We start from the raw sequence: 23,870 nt of genomic DNA, 5'->3' as shown, positions 1-23,870 counted from the left end.
GATATTTGTGTACATTTTGTAATCGTGAGCAATAAGAAATATAGTTATACCCCTCAGTTTACTGTAAATCTGTGAAAAACTCTCACCAATCAAAACGTTTGGACCAAATTGAAGTTGTTCATTTCTTATTTTTCATAATCATCTTCATGGCTGAGAAAATGCAGAACGGATGGATTGTTCAGGACAATATTCAGATGGTGGCTGTTGCCTGCACCTTAAACAGTTTCATATAAATCTTAGAACATATTGAATCTGTTCCTGTTTCAAAATAGAGTTGGTTTCCTTGTCATCAGTAATCCACTTTAGCCGGAGAGGATGTGCATGGAAAAAACAGATGCATTTGTTTAATTACTGCAAAACATTATTTGCAGCATGCCAATAAGATTAAAGCTTTTAGGAAACAGGAAACTCTCCAGGGCCGTGCATGTCCATGTCGTGTGGAAGTGGGTGAGAACATGTGTGTGTATGTGTGTGTGGATGTGGACAGCCTTAAAGAAAACAACATGAATTATTATGTTAAGGAACAACTGTTCTTCTGCCAAGACAGAAGCATAAAAAGTACAAGGAGGAAGAACAATAGGAGGAAGGTTGTCCTCTTGGAAGCTAATTTTATTACCATGCTGTTTAATAGTGGCTCTGAGGTCCAAAAATAACCACAAAATAATACTAATAGACTAACGTGAACACTGCAATGTGCACACTGAGTAAGCTTTAGGTTTCAAAACTATGTTTCATATTAAAAAAAAAAGTTTTGAAAACTGTAGCTCAGAAGAGAAAGTGGTCTCCCATGCTGAAACTATACAGAACTTTCCTCACGCACAAGTAGCTTTCTATTAACGTTTCTGCTAATGTTAAAAAAAAATAAAATAAAATAAAAAAGGAAAGTAAAAGAAACAAAATGATGTCTGTTCAGATGTGGAGTTTTGTTATTCTACTGATAGTTCTATATTTTACATGTAAGTGTTGTTCTGGTGTTGTGGATCTTCATAAACAACAGTTTTTTCCCCTCTTGTGTCTCAGATGTTGCTGTCTTGTCGCTGGACTTGTGTACCAGCTTTGCTTCAGTGGGTTTGTGTAGCTACTGAATAACTGCAGTTCTGCTCTTTGTACTATCAGGTGCTGTAAATAACTTTATACTGGTCATCCCCCTGATTATTATTATGGTCATTGTGGCTTCCTACGTCCACTTATCCGCCAATGTTGATTTGATTATTTCAGTTTGATTTGTTGATTTGATTATTTAATCCCTGCCATGAATATATGGACATGCTTTTGGTTTTTGAAGGTTTCACTCATTATTTAAATGGAAGATTTCAGCTGACAGAAAAAACCCCCCACTTACCATGGTACTCTTATAGGAAAACAACATATGTTTTAAACAAAAAGTGAAACAGTGACGGTTCTTATTGAAACACACTGGCTGCTGTGCATTTTTCACCAGGGATGATGCAATCTGAAATAAGATTCCTCATCATAACATGTTTGATTTTTTTGATCCCCTGCCCAGTGTCATTTCTTATCTGTCCCTCTTCCAGCTTCTGGAACTCTTGCCCCCAGTGGGGTTAAAGAGCAGAACAAGCCCTGCCGCCTCCAGCCTCTCTAAGCCCTCTCATTGGTCCACTCTTCTGTACACCACCACAGGGCCCCTCCCTTCTCTGTGTCTGCTCAGCCAGTGGCTCTCTGACAGTCTGTTTGGATTATTGTAACAACTCATGCCTCTCACATGCGTCCACTTCTCTACCCGCTCCACACAATACAGCGTATATGCCATAAGAAGGGTTTGGTGACAGAGAGCTGCGTTTGTGCCCCCCTCCACCCCCTCCAGAGCAGAGAGAGGACAGGAGAAAATAAAGCAGCCATGGAGTTGAAGTAAGTGTAATAGTTGGGATTTAAAGATTTAGAGAGAAGGTATGGAATGACTGAACATGTACTCATGGATGGATGGATGGATGGATGGATGGAAGAAAGACAAGACAAATGAAAAACAGGAAAGACGGAAGGGAGGCTCTACGACAGAAGGGTTCATAGACTCATGAAAAACATTTTTAAATGTCTCTATGTTTGGAAGAAGAAAGATTGTTAAACGATGCACTTGAAATTTCAGGTTGTTTCCTTGGAAATCATTTGATCTCATACTTGAAGAACAGGTTCTAGCTGCAGATCACATGGTTACAGGTGTTCTCACAGCAAAACACATGTTGTAACTTAAAATGCCTCAACATGATATCTACGCGCTCTCATATCCTGTTCCTGTTTGTGATGCTCACTGGTTGCAGCTCATTTGTTTGTTGCAGGTGCGACACAACATGTTTATGTGGAGTGTGTTTCAGGAAAAGGTCCAGTTTGTTCATGTACCTCCAGGCTATTCTTCCAGGACTTGGTATCTGTACAGCAGCCATACCAACACAACATGTAACATTGTGATTACATTTTGACATTTTTTATGTTGAAAACAGCTGTTTATAATACATGTAAGAGGTCTTTGCATATTGTCACCATCCTTGGGATGATTATACATTAACTGAATGCTAAAACTAGAACCGCTATGTGCTGTCAATGTTGTACCAAGCAAATTCATTTTGGTTGGGCGTTGAGCCACAACATTTCAGCTTCACTGAATTGTGGTTGACAGATGTGCAGCATGGACAGTTTCCACTGGGCTTACAGCTGCATATCTGTAGACTTTAATTTGAGGTCAGTTTTTAACGTCCATGCACTCCCTACACACACATACACATACACACATGTACAAAGCAGTCTTATCTTGTGCCCCCAGAGTGCGTGGTTGGCAGATAGTCAAGTGACGCATCGACTCAAGGTTTTTGTCTTCACTCTTTTTTCCACAAGCATGTAAATATGATCAGACAAACATAAAATAATAGGAAAAGGGAGCGATGTTGAGGGGGATTTTAAGGCTGAAGATGGGCTATGCCGCTGTAATACTGTCATTAGCAGATACTTTATTATTATATTATATTATATTATATTATATTATATTATATTATATTATATTATATTATATTATATTATATTATATTATATTATATTATATTATATTATATTATATTATATTATATTTTATTATAATATAATTATTATATTATATTATATTATATTATATTATATTATATTATATTATATTATATTATATTATATTATATTATATTATATTATATTATATTATATTATATTATATTATTTGTCAGTCATGGGTGTGACTTATGTCCCACTCCGTAGCTTTGATGGCGCTTAGGGCTCCTAATTCCACTGAGACACACAGCTTGGAACTTTGCGTAAATGTTTAGTTTTGTGTTATTTCTGGAAACTTTAAGTTACTTCAGAAAAATCCTGTTGATGAAATAATGTAATCAGCTGACACAAAAATGAAACCTCGATCATCTGGGTTTAGATGCTGACATAGTTCAAACTTTTCTGAAAACAACTAAACTCAACTGGCAGCTGCCCAGTCACAGATTATAACCATCATTTGAGGACACAGAGACGGCCTGTTCAGTTGAATATTCAGTCCATGGTGTTTGCCCCTGAATGTAGTGATTTTTAGGCATTCTAAGCACAGTAGAGGATTCGCCCGGAGCTATGTGGGAGTCCATTTGTGAGTTCTTCTTGCAGCAGTGATTATGCACAATCTGATCAACATGATAATGTAATTCTGCAGTCCAAGTTGTCAGATCCCATACATCTTTGTTGAGTATAAATGTTTAGCTCAGCATCCATATAGCTAGAGCCTTAAACGTTTTGTGGCAGGAGGAAACTTTTCATGGAGTGATGGATGGAATCATCCACTGATTGAGAGCTTTGGTTTGATCGCTGTAGATGTATGTGGGTGCATTATATTCCCAGCATGTAGCTGGACCTTTGGACTTCTGCTTTCATAAACTAAGCCTTGGATCATAAAGCATAATAAACCACTCATTAGGGTCCAGGTGGACTGAGACCAACAGCGCTGTCAAACAGAAACACTTTTTTTCTCTTGATGAACCTGTGCGACAGAAAGGAAGCCACCTGCTCTCGCCGTTCACAATTTGAAAGTGGTCATTCAGACTGTTCAGTGTTGTTGTCGTGCACAGTAACAATTTGTTGTGTGTTTAGACATACAGAGATAGCAGAAACAGCTGATGCCAGTGCTCTGGAAAGAGCTTTGGGAAACCTGCAGGGAGAAACCTGGACTAACCAGTAAAACTTAAAATGTACCTAAAAGAACTGAATGAAATGTTAGAAGTGACTCAGGACAGAAACTCAACATATGGTAGAGCTATAAAAGTCTAATTTTGCTTTGAGATGCTTTTGTTTGCTGGAGAACTGGTTGTGGTTTTTGATTGAAGCTCCAAATGAAGTTTATAAATTTTTACAGTTTGTAAACATCTTAAAAGTGTCTCAATGGCTTAGAGTTGTGAAGAGGATGTGAAGAGTGACACAGATGAAAACAGGTTACACTTACACATATTTCTACTTCTGTGGGTGAATGTGTTTGTGCCCCTGAGCTAATGACCTGAACCAAGCAAATAACATTTCTTCTTTATCTTGGCTTTTATTCAGAGCGCTTCCAGTGACATAATAGTTTTGTTGGCTCCTTTGAACCTGAGGACTTCCTGCTCTAACCTGTTATTTATTAGCATATTAGTAACCATACTTCTAGCCCTGAAAGCCCTTTTTAGAAGTACCTGTGCAGATGTACACAACACTGTTTTGTGTGTTGTTTATTTGTAAATCATGACATAAGAAATGTAATCCACAAAAGATTTCCACTAAAAGCACCAAAGTCTGTCATTGTTTATTTATCTGTAGAACAGTTTTGCGCATCATGACTTTTCTGTTAAAGTCATTTGCTGGTTCGCTCTTCACTGCTTGTGTTTGTTTTGCCACCATTTCCTCTCTCAGCTGTTTATAGATTGACCACCCTCGTGTGGCTTTGATTCTGTTAATAAAGTTTGGGACTTCTGGACTTTACCTGCCTCAGGTGTCCTGCGTTTGACACATTTCCTCCATTAACCTTCATGTTACTGGGGCTGAGTGCCCAAAAAGAGCTGGACAAGTACTGACACATTGTTTGACTTAACAAGGACAATCTGCAGAGAAAAGAACAAGAACAGCTGAGTAGCTTAAAACTTCTCCAAGTTGGACCTTTACAAGCTGACAGTTACTACCATGTGTTTGTTAGGTCTGTGCAACATGGTAAGAACTCAGTATTTGATTCACTTTTCTGCACTGGCTTGCTTTGTTTTATCTCCCACTTCTCTGACTTACTGAACTCTCTGTTTGGCAGGAGCTGAGATGAGCTCACTGGAACAGCTGTGAAGCTGCCAGGCATGACGAAATTGTGAAAAAAGATTTGTGCTTTTGACATGGAACTTCAGCAAAAGAATTTCCTGTGCAACAAATCCCCTATAGCCCCCCAAATCAAATCAAATCAAATCAAACCAATCAAAGATACTTTATTCATCCCCGAGGGGAAATTCAGATATAGCCATATAATTGGATAAAACAATAGAAATAACCTCAAAATAACCTATAATAATTTCAGATTTTTCTTTATTTCTTTTTTTTAATGATATAATTTTTCCTGCATGTAATGTTGATGTAATCCTTTGCCAGTTAGTTTTTCCTTCAGCCTTGTATTGCACTCAGTTTCTGACCCAGCCAGTGAGAAGCAAACTGAATTCTTTCCGGTCTGCTCAGATACAGAATATGTTGAAGTTATCACTAGAAAGTACTTTTTCTACAAAGAAATTATGACATTTTTGATTTATTGATACTTTTCTGTAATAAACACAGAAAAAGACAATAAACTCAAAAACATAAAAATAACACAACTAATCTGTCGTTTAACATTAACATGTTGTAACTCGACCAGATGCTTTTGGTTGAAACCAGTAAGCTTTTAGAAGATATTGTTATATATGTTTACCCAGAGACTGCATAAATTATTCACTTTCTTGACTAATTTGACATTAAATCGCAGAGTAAATGTATTCATCACGGATCCAGTCCAATAGCTGAATACTAGGCTTGTTTATCTTCTACAAGCAGTTTTGACACCTATAGGATAACTGTGCTGGTGCTGTGTACTGGTATTCCCCCTTAGTTATTCCATCCACTTGCAATATCTCAGTGCCACTAAAAGAAAATTGATGCTCCCACTGGAAGCACTGGTGCTCCAGTGGCTTCTGCTTCATAGCAGACTTCCATCTCACCAGTTTTTGGCTTCTTCAAGGCACCAAAACCAAGTTCCTCGCACCTTAAGGTGACAGTTTAGTTCTGCGTCCAGACCTTGGTGCTATGCAAAAGCTTTATGAACTTGCTTATATACAGTTGTCTGCCTTGCGATGATGATTATATTGACCAAAAAAAGCAGCTGTGTTGATGTGCATTCAAGGTTTGTGAGAACTTTGCTTTGTTGTTATTAGATTAAACTTTTGCATCATGGCTTACTTGATCTGTTCTTCTAGATGCAGCTTTATGCCATCTAGGACAATGCAGTGGCCAAGAATAAAGCAGGCAGCCTTTTAATCTGCAGTGTCCTAAGAAACATGTTGATAAGATCAGATGTTTATACCAGTAATGTTAATGAGCAGTCCATCATGTAATCTCTGCAAGCACATAAATCAGTATTAAACACTATGCACAACTCCTTTTCAGTTTTTTTTAAACTACTGTGTTTGTATGGTGAGTCAGCAGCCTCCACACGCCTCTGCACAAATGTCTTCAGAAAGATCCCTTTGACTTCATGTTTTTTGGCCGTGAAGGGAACCCTTAACTGCTGGCCTGGTTTTTTTTCTTTCTACTTGTTAGATCACCGACAGTCAGCCAATACCTGCTCACATACTCCTGATGCTGCACACGCTCAGTGTGCTGCGCTGCAATGAGCCAGCACTTACTTCAAACAGAGAGGGAGGAGGGAGATGAATGGAAAGCTCAGACTGGGCCAGGAATGCAAGTGATGGGAAGAGAGGAAATGGTGAAGAGGAGGAAAGCAGTGAGGGAGGGAGGGGCAAAGATGATGTCAAACTGAAACACAATCTGGCTCCAGCATCGCTCCTCCTCAACTTTGCTCACGTGTGCACACACACACACCCATAAACACAGGAAGAAGCCGTCCTGCTCACACACATCCTGGCATCTCATGCTTGGCTCATTGCTGCTGAGACAAGCCAAGCATCGTTACATGTCAGGACTGATATGACTCGGAGGCAGGTTTAGATCGATTTAACACGGACTCCAACATTTCTGATTCACTCGTTTGGTAGCAGTGTTTGGAGCTGTGTACTGCTGTGGATGACGCCTGTTGATCTGTCCATAAATGCAGCACTGTAAGTCCTCTTATTCATTTTGATGCACTTGTTCTTAACCTTTTGGGAGCCGTTCATATTTCTTGCTGAGCTGTTCTAATGTGTACAGATCTTTTTTTTATGCTGCATAACATTCTTCCTGGTCGTATGTAGCTTCCCTCTGCATGTTTGATGACGACTCAGTCCATCAGGAATTATTCTGCTTAGCTGCTGCGGATCTGATTATGTAAGAGCAGAGTGTTGTGTGGCCGCTGCGTCCTTGTGTACTGTCAGCACAGCAGGGCTTCTCTTGTCCTTTTAGTGTGGTCTGCAGGTTTTTAGTTGTTTTTTTTTTTTTTGTTTTTTTTTTGTTTAGTAATCTCTTTTGCATTTCACCTGCATGATCTTCCCCATGGTGCAGGTCAGTTGTCAACACCCAGCCTCTAATCTGAGCTTTTGCTTGTGCTTTTATGTGTTGACATGCAGTCTTTCAAATGCAGCAAACTGATTTCATTTGGGGATAAATGCTTAGTTGTAAATACTGGTTTTCTTAGTTTTAACCCTCAGCTGCTTGTTTAATCAAACATCTTGTCAGAGACAGAGTTCATTTCTCTTAAACAGCTAACACTGAATACATGACATACTGATGACCTCATATTTAGGAAAGTTTGATTACACACTGACTGCATCCATTCATTATTACAGTGGTTTTATCTTCCACTCTCCCCTTTCAAGCTTACTAAAGCCCCAGACAGGCTGTCATATGTGGATGAGAGGAGATTTATGACAGAGTGATATTAAGACAAAAACAGATTGAGGAAGAGGAGAAAAAGCAAGCGACATAGAAAGGAGTGCACTCCCTGAGGGCTTCCTCTCAGCGGCAGAGGTGGCCTGTTTTTGAGCCCGTTTTAAATGTAAAGAGACAATAAAGGGACTGACACACTTTTTGTGTGTGGTAGCTGCCAGCTAATGTTACAGGAACATCACACAGAGAATTAGGTATAAAAAAAAAAAATTTAAAAAAAAGAAATAAATTAGATGTTTCAGAGGAAACTGAGGAGCAAAAAAAAAAAAAAAAAAAGTTGCAGATTTATTGTAAAAGGTTGTGTGTGTCTCACTGAGATGGCTTCAGCTCCGCTTTTCTCTGATGCAGCAAACACAGAGTGCTTTAGCTTTTCCTTCATAATGAAATATTTATCACTATAAAGCCTTTTATGACAAACACACAATGCAGCTCCTGCTCTTTGATGCAGTGGACGAGCAGGGTTGTGTGTGAACCTCATCAGTCATGAACATATGATGTAACATAACAATGATAAGATTGAGAATGGTCCTTTTTCCACCACAGAGACTCTGGATCAAGATAATGACTGTTGGCAGGTACAAACTTTTCCAAATTTAAAATCTGTGACCATCACTGTAAAAAAAAAATGGAGACATGGGAATATTAGCCAAGAATTTGCAGCTTTGTTCATAGTCTTGATGAAACGTTTGTAAGAAAAGGACTCAAATTTAGAAATGTATGATAACAGAAGGTGTCACACCTGGCTGATAGACTAATGCCGTCCTAATGTGTGCCCTGACATGCTGCTAGCTTCCAGTACAGCATTATAATAAGCTGTTCTAGTTCAACAATGTCCAAAAGTGAAATCACTTTTTGGTCTTACACTTGCATTTATAGAAGTAATTCATTCCTGGATAAATGGATTACAATAAATAATACATAACTTTTTTTTTTTTTTTTAATCTCTCAGTACAATATAAAATCTCATCACTGTTTTGTGTATTTTTCTCCACAAGCATCCTCTCTGGTTCCAAAACTAAAAATTTTGGCATGTTAGTTTTATTTTATTTATTTATTTTTTTTTGTTTAACAAGAAAACTGAGCTTGTGAGGAAAATGTTTTAGGATCAGTTGTTTCCAAAGGTCAGAAAGAATCTTACAGCTTCACAGTTTTGTCATTGTAGCCATTGTTGTCTGTTTATTAGCAAGATTATATGAGACAATTCCTGGATGTACTTTGCTTGGACAGTTTGGTGCAGATTGGTTTCATTATAGTGAAATTCGTTTTTTTCAATATAAAATGAGATTTTTGCTCTCTTGCCTGAACTGTGAATATTCAATTCATTGATCTTCCTTTGACCTCTCAGCTTGTCAGATTTAGTCTCTTCCACCTGATAAAAAGAGGTGGTAACTGTGTGTTAATGAGTTTTTCTACTGATCATTAACAAGTAGGTCAAGCTGTTGGTTTCATCCTGGTTTTGTGTGTTTGCATTTCCCCTTTCAGTCAACGAAACTGAAGGAAGAAACTATTTAGACTTCACTTACAAACTAGTGTGTATCACTCACAGATTTCCATTCATCTTCATGACATCGTCAAGGAGCATTTGATTATATACTGTGCTGTTTTACCATTTCATCCTGTTTCGTTTGTGCTCTTTGTGTCATTCTGCAGGGTGCAGGTTAAGAGGAGGAGGGAGTCCTGTGATAGAGTTTTAGGATGGCCAGTGAAGGCTCCACTCTTCCCAGTCCCGTTGTCCGCCAAATTGACAAGCAGTTTTTGATCTGCAGCATATGTCTGGACCGCTACGAGAACCCTAAAGTACTGCCCTGCCTGCACACTTTCTGTGAGAGGTGAGTAGAGGCACTGACATTTATGTACAGGGCTGGTTACGCTTTGATGTGTGGAATGTGAACTTTATGTTCTGCAGGGCAGCATTAGGAAGATCCATTAATACAAGTATTCAATCCACACTGGTTTGTTTTTCTGTAAATGGGATCTTTGTTGCACAAGAGATGCTGTGGACTTCTGCGTTGGTCTCGTTCTCACTGCCTTTGTTTCTGACACAAAAGAAAGGCTGTGGATGGTGCCTGGCTGTTCCCTTTGCTCTGGTTGCTTCTGGAGTCATTATGCTGTTACATTCAACCACACAGTTATCTTTCCTCCGTGTATGCTAGTTGCATGGCCAGCTGTGTAAGTGTGTAGGATTTTCTGTTCTGGTTTTGCTTATTAATCAAAGCCAGAACATCTTTGCAAAGTTCAAAAAGTGCAATGTAAATGTAATTTATGTTGGAAGGCTTTTGGTGGTGAATGCATTTAAGCCACATCCTCCTCCTTTGGACCGGGAGAAAGAATACATCTGGGGTGCTGTTTTTGGCTATTTGTAAATTCAGATATTTGTAACAGTAAAAAACAAATAGCAGCATGCAACACGAGATTTACTATTATATTCAAGTGTGGAGGACAACCATGATTACTTTGCATTTTGCATTGCCTGACAGACAAGAGGATCAAGACTGACGCTCATAAATCAGAAAGCCCTGTGAGCAATGCAAAACTGAATCAAATCAGTTTGCAGAACAAGTGAGGTCTGAAAGACTTAGAAAATGCATTATTATCAGTGTGGGAAGATTTCCACCACTAGACCCACAAGACCACATGACATTTTGATGACGGAGTTATTTAAAGGAACTTGAAATTAAAATTTAAGATTTTTTTTCACGCTCTACTTTTGTTTTTGCTCCTGTAGGTGTCTGCAGAACTACATCCCGGTCCACAGCCTAACCCTGTCGTGCCCTGTGTGCCGCCAGACCTCGATCCTTCCGGAGAAGGGTGTGGCGGCATTGCAGAACAACTTCTTCATCACCAACCTGATGGATGTGCTGCAGCGGGCGCCGGATAGCTGCAGCCAGGAGGCCGCCGCTCTCAACAACATCACCACTGTGGCGACAGGCCAGCTGCTCTCTTGCCCCAACCATGGAGGCAGTGTAAGGGCTACTCACACCAGTCTAAACATTACCACATTTACTCACTTCTTTCAGTTAATAGCAATTTTGAGATCTTCAGAACCTGTGTTCTTTAATATTTTTATACATTTTCTTAGGTAGGATCAGTCTGACATGGCATGGTTCTTGAGAGATATGAACAAAAAAATGAGGTTTAATTTAGTCTTTTATGACTTTAGCAAAAATTTACAACTGAGTTGATTTAAATATGAGCAATATGAGCATCAGTATAAAGCATAGTCAGTAAAGTTGGAATTAATCTGACAAAGACCAGCAATAACCATGTGTCTGTATTTAAGTCTAATGTGTTCATTGCCTCTCAGGTCATGGAGTTTTATTGTCCTCCGTGTGAGACAGCCATGTGCCAGGAGTGCACAAGTGGTGAGCATGGAGAGCACCCTACCGTACCTCTTAAAGATGTTGTGGAACAACACAAAGCATCATTACAGGACCAGCTAGATGCTGTTAAGAAAAGGTACAACGCTAACTGTTTCACCTTAAGCATTTTGGCGCCACATGAAAACATAAAATGGTGTAAATATATCAAACACACCCTTCTTTTATGTTCTCACAATGATATAGGACTCACTATATTGTCCAAAGACATGCTGGTTTGGTTAAATGATCACTTCTCAGATATAATTCTCATGACTGTAGAGTAGAACATGTAAACGCTACTGGAACGCCATTGCTTTTCCAGGTTGCCAGACATTGACTCAGCCTTGCAGACACTGTCAGAGATTCTACAACAGCTGACCAACCAGAAGAGCTCCATTGAGGATGACATCCATACCACGTTTGATGAGCTGCAGAAGACCCTCAATGTTCGCAAGAGTGTGTTACTCATGGAGCTGGAGGTCAACTACGGGATCAAGCAGAAGGTGAGGAACATGAATGGACCACTGAATGCAGTCTAGAGTTTGGGTGTTAGTTAAACTTTGTTTGGTTGAAACTCAACTACGTATCACACAAATGACAGGAGTAATGGGAGTTTTTCTTAACTCAAATTTTAACTGATTGGATAATCAAATAAGTGATTTTTACTAGAATTGAAAAAAGTTGATAGATTGGAGGGTCTTCGCTTTGCCAGTCACTATAAGGCTGTTTGGCTGCTCTTTTTACCAGAAGCCCAGCTGGCCTGACAGGCAGTTAACCACTTGATAGAGGGGGTGGGGGATTTGAGGAGCTGATGCACCACCCCAGCCAGATATCCAATCACCCGGTTGGGATAAGAGCGTGCTGCCACTCCCTCTGGGACTTTCATCACATGGGTGTCTAATGATTTACAATCCACTGACTGGTGGGCAGTCAACCCCCTGGAGCCAGTGGATCGCTAGTTATGGGATTTCTAACTGCATTGTTTCTGTAGCTGGATGGAGCCAGCGTGCTGCACTGGATCTTCTTCTGGGCCGGTCAGGGTGTTTCAGGCTGTGAGGGAAAACAGTACAGCTTTGCTCTTCATGCTGTGAAATTTTTTTTTTCTATACTTGATCACGATTTTACTGTTTGGATAGAGGGTTTTAGTTTTCTAAGCGTCAGATAATGAAACATTTCACTACAGGTAAATAACAGAATGGCCACTGTCTTTGGAAAAGAAGGTGAAAGTTACAGACAAATGTGGGTGAGTTTCCGTTGTCATCAAAAACAAAGGATTTCTGTATTATTACAGTTTTATTGTGTTGTATCAAACAGACTTTGGCTGAATGGCGCCTCATACCAAGACAGATTAATGCATTGCTAAAGATTTACTCTTCATATGACAGTTAAAATCATCATCTAATCATGACTTATCTGTAATAACTTATACCTAAGTTATAAGCTAGTATGCAGATACACTAGAAAAACCTCTTCCTGTGACCTCCCTCATAGAAACATGAAACAAATTTTTATCAAACAATTAATCTGATGAAAGTGTCAGCATGCTGCTCCATGACCACCACAATCTTTGTCTGTAACACCTACAAGCAAGGTAATAGCATGCAAGCTATTAATCATTTAAATATAATTTCACTACTGAAAAAAGTTAAATAAAATCAAGAAACTCTTTGTTACTGGTGACAAGGAAAAGATGTTGGGCAGACATGCATGATACTTTGTTATTTATTATAAATGTTTATTTAATTATTACAATTTCACATCCACAAACTAAAAACAGCTGCTACCATGCACATTGTGAAAAAAGGAACACCCTTACAGGCTCCAAGCTTATAAAACGGGTCCCACACATCACCTGACCCATTTACATTGTCATGTGATGGCACACATATGTGAACGGTGCCTTTCTGGCCTGGAATAAGACACACAAACTCATATTTTAAATAAATATATTGATAAAGATGAGGGCTTGAATAGAAATTTACGGTAAAGTCAAAATCTGCTTTTGTTATTAATTTTTTCTAGTTCAATGAGCTTAAAAATTGGAGAAAAACTGTTTTAGTGGAAAACTTTTAAGGTACCGTGTGTAACACAATCAACGTTCAATGAAAAAAGAGAACTGGTTACTGCTTTTGTTAGCTAATAACTTGACTAAATAGCTGTTATGTTTTTATTTTCTTAGATTGAGCCATTTATGTCTTCTTGCCATTGCTTCACATGAACGGCAGCAGCCATATATTGTTCCACCATTATTACTATGGTGTCTCTGAATGGACAAACAACTGTGTGAAATGAAAATCCACAGACCTTTAAAACTACAGTACCAGCTTTGGTTGAGATATGCCAGAGCACCTCCACCTGGGGCCACTGCTTCCACTGACAGATGAAAACATGCTAATGTTTGGAAGAATTTAGCATTTGAAGTAATAACTATGTCCATTTTTACCACTGGATGTCACTAATGCGACACACTGTAACCATCAAACTTTCCTGACAACACTTCGGCAGGAAGTGTCATAGGTTGTATTATTTGTAAAATTTCACACCTCAGTTGGTTTAAAGTGTTTTACAGATACACATATAATAAAATAACAGCATGATGATTACAAAGTTCTGTTGATTGTTTAGAAATTTTCACAGATTTAGATTTAAAATACTGACCTGGATTGGTGTATTTCGGGGATAAAAACTATTTTATTCAAGTCATTTTCATCAATAGAATTGAGACTTCTTGGAACTTAAAGTTAAATGAATGTTTTCTAAATGTTGTTCAAACTAAAGATGATTAAGTTTGAGATTTAAAGAACAAAACTGTATCCTAAAGTCTGTGTAACTCTGCTGCCCTCTGGTGTGTTCATGTGCAGGTGCTCCAAACGCAGCTCGATGCTCTGCTGCAGGGCCAGGAGGGCATCAACAACAGCTGTAACTTCACGGAGCAGGCCCTCAGCCATGGCACTGAGGCTGAAGTTCTGCTGGTGAAGAAGCAAATGGGCGAGCGTCTCATTGAACTGGCCAGCCAGGATCTGCCTCTGCAGCCTGGAGAAAACAACCAGCTGGACTTCATTGTGGAGACAGAGGGACTAAAGAAGTCCATCCACAACTTGGGTACTATTGTAACCACAAATGCTGTGGCCTCCGAGACCGTGGCAACAGGCGAAGGGTTACGGCACTGTGTGGTGGGTGTGCCTACATCCATCACCATAACCACTAAGGACAAAGATGGAGAGCTGTGCAAGATGGGTAACGCAGTCATTGCTGCTGAAATCTCTTCACCTGATGGAAACAAAGGTGAAGGCGAGATGCTGGACAACAAGAATGGCACTTATGAGTATTTGTTCACTGCTCATAAAGAGGGCACTTACAATCTGTCGCTGTGTCTATATGACCAACACATCAAAGGAAGTCCCTTCAAAATAAAGGCCACCAAATCCATCGACGTGTCACCGACTTCAGACGGTACGAAGAAGAGGCTGAAGTCTCCAGGTAGCGGACACATCAAGCAGAAAGCCTTCAAGAGGCCGGCCAGTATGTACAGCACAGGGAGGAGGAAAGAGAATCCCATTGAGGATGATCTCATCTTCAGAATTGGTAAGGCTGACTTAGTGTTATGTAGTCAAGCATACGTATTATGTACTCGTACACATAAGCACTGATGTTCTCAGTCAAAGGGTGAAAACATGAAGCTCTGTGTTGTTTCCTCCACTGTGACTGAGCAGTTTACTGTGCTGCTGGTGGAGACAGCTGCTGTCTTAGATATCAGTTATCATTGGGTGTTGTGCTAAGTCTGCAGCAGCATTTTGACAAATGCCGGTCTGTGGTTTCCAACATTTATTTCTCTGGAAAAAAGACTGCACCCTCTTCCCTGTGTCAAGCTTGCACATGCATGCCAACATGTGCCTTACCGTTGTGCCAAGCAATGTCACTGGCCTCCCATTTGACTGTATTAGCAGCTCTCCCACAAATCCATCAGGTTTTATGAAAATTCAGTTCAGTAGTTATAGCAGACTCTGGCTCACAGAAAAACTACAACAATAATTTCACTCGAATGAGAAACTCAAGAGATGACTGGGGAAGAAAAGTTCTGTTTCATGAATAACCGTGATTATGTCTCTACATTGCACAGTTCTGCTGAGGACTTTGGGTTGTTTCATTAATCTAGAAATTTGTTTTTATGACTTAGACCAGGGATTCCCTTTGTTTGGAAACATGAATTAAATATTAGACACACAAGCAAATTGGACCTATATTGAACACAAAGTCCAAGGATGCACCTCAACAGCAAACCTTTCTTTAACCAAGATTCAATCAATGACTCTATGCATGTTTCTCATCCTCCACCTCACACGCACACATCTTTCTGAAAAACAATTATTTTATAGAATCAGTAATACATGATGAAAATATGAGGTGCTGTGGGATCAGTTTCTTGACTAAGGACTAAGATATAATCATCACTAGAGAGTTCTGTTAAACTAAGGTCTGGCTCAGGATAACTTTTATTACAAGTGTGATATCCTACCTCAGCCCTGGAAAAGAAGAAACTCTGTCAAAATGACATCAGTCATTTTGTACTGACTTCACAGCTGACAGCTCCATCATTCCGAAATGAACATGGCTTCACTTCATATCTTACAGGAACAAAGGGAAGAAACAAAGGGGAGTTCACTAATCTGCAGGGAGTGGCTGCCTCTTCTCTGGGAAAGGTGCTGATAGCAGACAGCAACAACCAGTGTGTTCAGGTAAAAATAGCTTCCTGTGGTGAAGATGCTGCTGTCAGCCTACAGAGACAAAGACAGCAGAGTAGTAAGAGATCATTAGAGTGCAAAAGAGCTCCTTCTGGGTTTTTAGTGAGACTGTGGAGCTTTGGAAATGAAACATGTTGCACACTCCAATTTTAGTGCTAAAAGTTTTGGTTTTTTTTGGTGCACTGTAGATTTTTTCCAATGACGGCCTGTTTAAAAGTCGTTTTGGAGTCAGAGGCAGAACTCCAGGTCAGCTGCAACGACCGACAGGCGTAGCTGTCCATCCCAACGGTGACATCATCATCGCTGACTATGACAACAAATGGGTCAGCATCTTTTCAAGCGAAGGCAAGTTTAAGGTACGTTGAGCCTTCATTTTTCTGTCAGTGGGACAAAGTGATTTAACCAATATTACACAATAAATGCAATCAGAAAAGGAGGGCAACTTTTGTAAAATTGTGGAAAGCAAACAGGTCATTCTCTCTAAAACAGAATGAGCATGCTGCTTAAAAACCTGGAAATTTCCAACTCTTGTTTGGAAACTTTAACTGGTCATAGGTGGGACATATAAAGCATGGACTTGTTAATGCTTACATGTCTCATTTAGCAAAGCCTGCAGCGCTTTTGTTGAATGCAGGACTTTTATAAAGTGATCAAAAAGAGCAGATGCTGTGTGAGGGGTCTCATTTTTGCTCCCTATAACCAAAATGTAAAAACTTTGACTTCTCCAGAATAAGATCGGCTCAGGAAAGCTGATGGGTCCTAAAGGTGTGGCAGTGGACAGAAACGGCCACATTATCGTGGTTGACAACAAGTCCTGCTGCGTCTTCATCTTCCAGGTCAATGGCAAGCTGGTCACCAAGTTTGGTAACCGTGGCAATGGTGACAGGCAGTTTGCAGGTACACTTAATGGTAATACTGTTCACTGCCCCTCACTCCCTGACTTTCATCGCCTCCTGCATGCAGAATGAAGATGTAAATACGAGTCCTTAGACTTCCTCTGCATATTCTGTCATATTTGCAAATCATGTAAAAAACTTGAATCACCACAAGAACAACTCATGGTATTATTAAGTGTAATAATTTCAAATTCAAAAATCACAGATATCATTGCAGACAGCTATTCAAACTCACTACATTTAGTTCAGGTTCAGGTTTGTTTTTTTTCCTGTTTTACTCTGTTGCTGTTAAGCTGCATGTCTTTTACAAATGTTCACTTTTTTCAACTTCATGTAAAGGAAAATTTTCTTAAACATATCCTGTTTATTTGTTCCAGGGCCCCACTTTGCTGCTGTCAACAATAACAATGAAATCATTGTGACAGATTTTCATAACCACTCCGTCAAGGTGAGTTCTGTTTTTCAGAACAATGGAGATGTCATAGAGATATTTGATCCTACAGAATGTGACATTATTGGGTTTGTTGTGAAGAGAAAGGCAGACCAAACACTTTCTCTGAAGGGGAAATTTGACATTATTAGCAGCAATGTTTCTCTTAGTATGTGAAAAAAAAACAAAAACAGGCTGACGTCGGAGTATTCTGTCTGCTACAAGCTGCATCTTCATTGCTGTGTGTCTAAATCCTGCTCAGCAGGTCTTTAAATAACAACCCTTAAAACTTCAGCTGACATTCCCAAAGTAAGCACATTTCAGCATCGCCAGCATCACACAGACAGTAATGTGATAGAGCCAAAAGATAATGATTCATTGTGTGGTATGTCATTAATATAGATGAAGAATTATATCTGACACTATGTGAGGGTTTAAATAGTAACTGAATTGAGCTGTGGTGATTGATTTTGAGTAGAAATTATATAAAGATATATTTTCTTATTGAAATGAAACCATAAAGAGTCAAAAATGCGTTTCGACTAATTTTTGGGTGCATATTACTCAAAAAACTCAAAAAAATTAAATGTATCATTCTGATCAGAGCCTTTTAGATCAGGTACATATTTAACTTGGCTTTTTAGATACATCCATTTAGTCTATCATTTCTGCAGCCTTTGTAAAAGTGACTTTGTTTAGCTCTTTGTAGCTTAAATATTTAACAATTATTTGTCATTTATTGTAGAATCTTTTCTTTTTAGAAAGATTAAAAAAAAAGAAAAAAAACAAAAGAATAAAAGTATTATTAATTTCTCTCTGAGCTGACATGGAACAACAAATAAAAAAATATATAACGAAAGAAAGGTGCCAGTATGTCAAAAAAGGGTCTCTGTGTATTATATTATATTAAATTATATTATATTATATTATATTATATTATATTATATTATATTATATTATATTATATTATATTATATTATATTATATTATATTATATTATATTATATTATATTATATTATATTATATTATATTATATTATATTTATTCCATACAAAGGTGTAATTCTTCTTCTTCTATTCAGTTATTGAAGTACATTATGTGTTTTTTGTTACCTCTGTAATAATTCTCCAAACCAAAATCTAGGTTTTCAACACGGAGGGAGAATTCTTGCTGAAGTTTGGTTCTAATGGGGAAGGCAATGGCCAGTTCAATGCCCCCACAGGAGTGGCAGTGGATGTCAACGGGAACATCATCGTTGCCGACTGGGGCAACAGCAGGATTCAGGTAAGCAGAGGATACAAAATGTCCTGCCTAAACCCAATTTAAAGAACGGAAGAGCAGCAGATTTAGACTCTGCTCACCCTTTACCTTTCTTGGTTGTTTAATTTATAGTATAAGGTTTTTTCCACGACTTCTTTCTGCACCTTGTAGAAGTGTCATAGAAATTTGACTGGATTTAGGCTTTTTAATCCAGTAACCTGCTACCCAAATGTATTGCATCATAATGTTTGGAGTGAATTATGAAAACATATTAGCAACATTTTTAAAGTTTTTATTACAAACTGACAGCACTGATGACAACTCTTTCTCTCTCTCTTAGGTATTTGATGGCAGCGGTTCTTTTCTCTCTTATGTAAACACCTCAGCAGACCCACTGTACGGCCCACAGGGACTGGCCCTCACCTCTGACGGTCACGTTGTGGTTGCTGATTCTGGCAACCACTGCTTTAAAGTCTACCGCTACCTGCAGTAGCCCATCCCTCCTTAGTGCACAACATGTGCGGTGTATAAGTGCATAAACACAGACTCATATGCAGCAGTATGAGAGTCCGGAAGACTTTGCACTCACTCAATCGCCCATTCATCCTTGAATGGCGCTGACACTGTGCCATCTGTTTGACTATTTCTCTTTGTGTTTGATTTGTGATGCTGAAGAAACGGCAGAATTGTTTGGGTTGCGAACGAAGTGAGAGGATTTCTTTTGTCCGCAGCATCACCTGCTGATTAGTGCTTTGGAAAGTCACTCATAATCTTGTTCACATTCCATCTTAAGTGTGCTGGGTTGATAACTGAAGCTTTAATAGTGTATATTTGGTAGACATGTGACATGTCAACACTGCAGTAAACTGGAAATTAACAGTGGTGCACTTGTTTCTAATAATGACAGGCTTAAGTGAGATTAAAATTGAATTAAAATGTAACCTTGTCATTTAGGGAATAGTGGATTCTTGGAACTGTCACTGCAGCTTCCTGTTAAAATGCCCTTACAAATCCTCACAATTTGCCTGTTCACAATAACGTAAATTTATTGCACCTACTGCACTGTAGGTAGTAGAATGCTTTGGGCATGATTAGGCATCTTTGTGCATGTTGTTTTTACTAACAAACTTAGAAGCTTACAGTCAACATCAAACAGAGTTTTAAACGGAAGCACTACTACAATTCCAATGCTTATATCTACCATCAATCAGAAAACAATTGTTTTGTGTTGTCTGCTATCGTTTTAAAAATGAACACGGCACATTAATGGCATGACTGGTTTCACATAACCTTTTGTGTGCTTTGGACAAAATTTTTCCATGTGTGTGTTAAACACCAAACATAAGCCAACAGACTACTTCTGCTTTACACATGTAGACATTGTGCACCCGTGTGTCTGGGTTGTGTATGAAACTTTTCACATTTTATTCTGCTGTGATTCCGTGCAAATGTCAGCTCAAATGCTGAAAACCTACTTTGATATTTAACATCACCAGAGGAAGAGCTGCAGAACTGTGACCATCCTTTCTTTCTGTTCTCCATGTGCTCTTACATCTTTTAAATAAATTTGCAGCGATAATACTAGCAGGTAGTATTTTAGCTAAACAAAGTGTCTATCCTCACACAAAGGAGATGCAATATTAGGTCCAACACTTGAAGTGTATTTTGTGAAAATGCACCAATGTTCCTTTAGAAAGCCTTGCTTGAATACTGTTTGTCTTTAAGCACACAATTGTCAATATTTGTTGTTTGGAATTTGGTCATCCATTTTCTACACACATCCTGTAAAATGATTCCATTGTGTTGTTTATATGTGTGATGCCAAAAAGAATTAAAGTGCCCATAAAAAAAAGTGTTGTATTTGACTTCAATTATTAGATGTGCCTTAATATCAGCCTTTTTTTCTGTTTGTTACGCTGAATGTGACAGTGCATGTTTTGGGACATAAGGGGGCGTCAATAACCAGCTTATGTTAAACTGATGTTGCTTTCAAATGCAGTGGAAATAAGAGATGACAAAAGAATAAGACGTCAACGAATACGGATATATACAAACTCGTATTTATTTGTGTTGCTTACTTCAGTACTTGTACAAAAGTACATATTTTCATTCTTATTATCATTCATACAGCAATAATGTTACGCGTCACAAATAATTTATCAAGATATAGATATTTTAAAGTCCTACTTTAGGTTAGTTTTTTTTTACCTGGTCAATGTTTGTGAGCCGTACTCTTAAACACCTCATTATTCATTCATTTATTTTCACACTAACCCCAATAAAGCGACTGGGAGAGTACAAACGGTCACCAGATGGACTGAATACAACCATAAATGCAACCTTGAAATACCACTTGTAAATGAACAGGTGTTTACGAGGTGCAGTGAATGCAGCATTGTACTATGACAGCCTTTCGCGGGAAATTCAGTACGACGTCAAGGATTTTTGGATTGTAGCAAGTTTAACGAAATTGCCGTACTTTAAAGAACATCAGACCTTAATGTTAGAGAGTGTTATTGTAACTATACACACCGCAAAATGGTAAGTTAGTGTTTGTTGTTAATGTACAGTTTTACGTGCAATGCTAGCGACGCTGATGTAACCATTTGCTATCGACTCCATGCTAGCACATAGCTGCCTTAACCGACTACAATGTAAGCAGTTAGCAAAGTGTCACTAAATTATCTGCTTATAGCAATTTGGTTTAGTAAATTTCCGTGTCAAATATTCACTGCTTCTTAAGTTACATCACAGGACAAGACTTCTTTATATAGTCTATAGACAGGACTCAAACTATAAAAACATTGACGAGGTTGTAGCCTTATGACTATCAGATGGACATGTATTATTGTCTTGGAGATTAGCTAGCATTAATACCAATAGGCAGATAATCTTGATTAAAAAGTATCTACTGTTTTTGTAAAAATGTCTTCATTTGTTTCTTTTGGTTTGAAATGGAAACATTCAGAAGAATCACTCTTCCAGAGTTGATGTGAAACTGCAGAGTGGCAGGCAGAAAAAGTAGTATTCATTTTTTCCTATAGGTATTTCTTCTTGAGTAAAGTATATACCGTTATATTCCATTAATAATAATGCAGTTCCATGCAAAAATTAATTCATGATTCCTTTATTTGGGCTGCTCTGCTGATATGTGAACGGCAGAGGCCTCATAACTAGACTGGATGACAACCACATGAGTCAAACGGTGGGTCCGCTCCATGTAGCGCCCAGGCGATCCGGTGGGGAGCTGGGTGGGCGGAGTTTTTACGCCTTTTAAAAGGTAATTAGGTGAAGGTAGCGGATCTGCTCGGCTCCTTCCATCTGCATATAACGTCAGACTACTTTGCGCTCTATTTCATAAGAATCAGATTAGGCTAATTAATTCATTAGGTATTAAAATTAAAACACATTACGAGCATAATTTGTTTTATCTTAAGGCTCTTCTAATAAATAACATGACTCAGTTAATTTCCTTATTTAGACCCAAATATGTATCAGTGATCAAGTTTACTGTAAGTTTTGTGTGTATGACCACCCCATTGCAAAGGTTGTCATAGCAATTCCTAGATACATGGCAAACTTGTGCTTATAGGGGCATTCACACCGGGATGTTGGAACCCAGCCCGGCAATCATTGAGTGGCAGAGTACAGCCTGGACCGCTCGCCAGTCCACCACAGGGCCAACAAAAGAATAAATAACTGTAAATAATAGAGCACTCAGTAATAATAAGATCCCAAAATAATAATAATAATAATAATAATAATAATAATAATAATAATAATAATAATAATAATAAATATATGGATATGTTGAGCAATCACACACAAAAAGTACACACAAACAGACTTAAAGCACATCTTCCTCATCCCCACACATGCAAATCTAAACATCACCATACCAACATATGTCAATACCATCACCACTGTAACAAAGGTGACAGCTCCCCATATGAGATATTTTAGTAAAAAAAAGCAGATAGCAGACTAATGCTTCTTATTTCATGCTGCAGCTCAGATATGGGCGATAACTAATTGAGCAAATCAACATAAATTTGAATTAATTTTAGTTTGTATACTAATCAGCAGTAGTATAACAGCTCTTTTCCAGTCACTTTTAATCAAGCAGTCTGTGCATAGCTTGATGTACCTGGATGTAAACAAGCCAACGTGTAGTATGAGGAACTGCTGTGATAAATTGTTTCAGATCGATTGCTTATGTTACTACTCCTCAAATGAAGCAATGTGCTTCTCTGCCTCCCAAAATAACAGCTGTAAATCGGTTTGATGGTGGCTGGGTAGATTAGGGAGGCTTGCATGGTAGCAGGATCATCTGCGCCTCATAGTGTGGTTGCTGAAGTCTCCTGTGAAAAAGATGCCGTGGCCACTATCTCTGCTGGGTTTTTACTGGATTCCTTGAGGATGCAGTTTCTGTCCATGAGACGAAGGCATCTCAAGATCAAGATTTGTGAAGTAGATAAGAGGTCTTGCTGTTGTCCTGTGCATTGGGCTGTCATGATCTCAGGAGGATTATTGGTAAGGACTAGAAACCATTTAGGGTGTTAGCTAAAAGGTAGGCTAACACTTAAAAACACACTAAACAAACTAAAAATCTGCAGATTATTCCTTCCATCTCTATCCTCCATATCAGCAGCTTTAGCTTCAAATTGTTTCCTCGATTCACTGTTTTGTGCAGCCATTGATCCACTTTTTCGAAGCATTCCTGCATATAGGACGTTTTAAGACTCTGAGATCTCGTTTTTTTTTTTTTTATCCTGTTTGTTTAAAATTGCTTGCTTTGTTACAAGCTCAGACTCCAAGCGGTCAAATATTTCCTTTGTGTTTTCCTTAGCACATATGAAATATCTTTCCAGTGTGCCTTTGATTGTCAGCTGGCCCTCCTTTGGATCCATTTGTTTATCGTTTTCTCTTTCGTGCCACACAATCACATTGTTGTCATTGCAACAACAAACAATCAAGGTTAAAAGTTAAAGGTTTGGTCAAACATTTGTGGGAAGATGAGCCGAGTTCTCCTGATCCCCCATCTTGGTCACTGCCCCCAAAACAAACTGCCCCCTGCAACATGTTGCCATT

At 38.7% G+C, this 23,870-nt stretch overlaps 2 protein-coding genes across 2 annotated transcripts in view; both read left to right on the top strand.

The window, feature by feature from the left end:
* Positions 1-7,229: 7,229 nt before the first annotated feature.
* Positions 7,230-20,422, top strand: trim2a (tripartite motif containing 2a). Its single transcript, XM_079265121.1, has 12 exons — positions 7,230-7,328; positions 9,742-9,920; positions 10,817-11,054; positions 11,396-11,547; positions 11,773-11,953; positions 14,312-15,035; positions 16,083-16,186; positions 16,381-16,548; positions 16,921-17,089; positions 17,466-17,536; positions 18,663-18,803; positions 19,120-20,422. The coding sequence occupies exons 2-12, from the start codon at positions 9,787-9,789 to the stop codon at positions 19,270-19,272; spliced, it is 2,235 nt and encodes a 744-aa protein (XP_079121247.1). The 5' UTR covers positions 7,230-7,328; positions 9,742-9,786; the 3' UTR covers positions 19,273-20,422.
* Positions 20,423-23,093: 2,671 nt separating this feature from the next.
* Positions 23,094-23,870, top strand: part of mnd1 (meiotic nuclear divisions 1 homolog) — a gene marked incomplete at its 5' end in the record, with an annotated part of 13,475 nt that continues 12,698 nt past the window's right edge. Inside the window, one exon of the mRNA XM_079263523.1 lies at positions 23,094-23,249. Coding sequence (XP_079119649.1) covers positions 23,094-23,249 — 156 coding nt within the window. The remainder of the gene's footprint in view (positions 23,250-23,870) is intronic.

Source organism: Telmatherina bonti, assembly GCF_933228915.1.
Source record: "Telmatherina bonti genome assembly, chromosome: 3".
Taxonomy (NCBI): Eukaryota; Metazoa; Chordata; class Actinopteri; order Atheriniformes; family Telmatherinidae; genus Telmatherina; species Telmatherina bonti.
This window is presented reverse-complemented; position numbering and strand designations above follow the sequence as displayed.

Coding starts and splice junctions, on each gene's coding strand:
- trim2a (XM_079265121.1), top strand. CDS start 9,787: ATGGCCAGTGAAGGCTCCACTCTTCCCAGTCCCGTTGTCCGCCAAATT. Junction 11,954..14,311: donor ACTACGGGATCAAGCAGAAG/GTGAGGAACATG, acceptor GTTCATGTGCAG/GTGCTCCAAACGCAGCTCGA. Junction 18,804..19,119: donor GGGGCAACAGCAGGATTCAG/GTAAGCAGAGGA, acceptor TCTCTCTCTTAG/GTATTTGATGGCAGCGGTTC.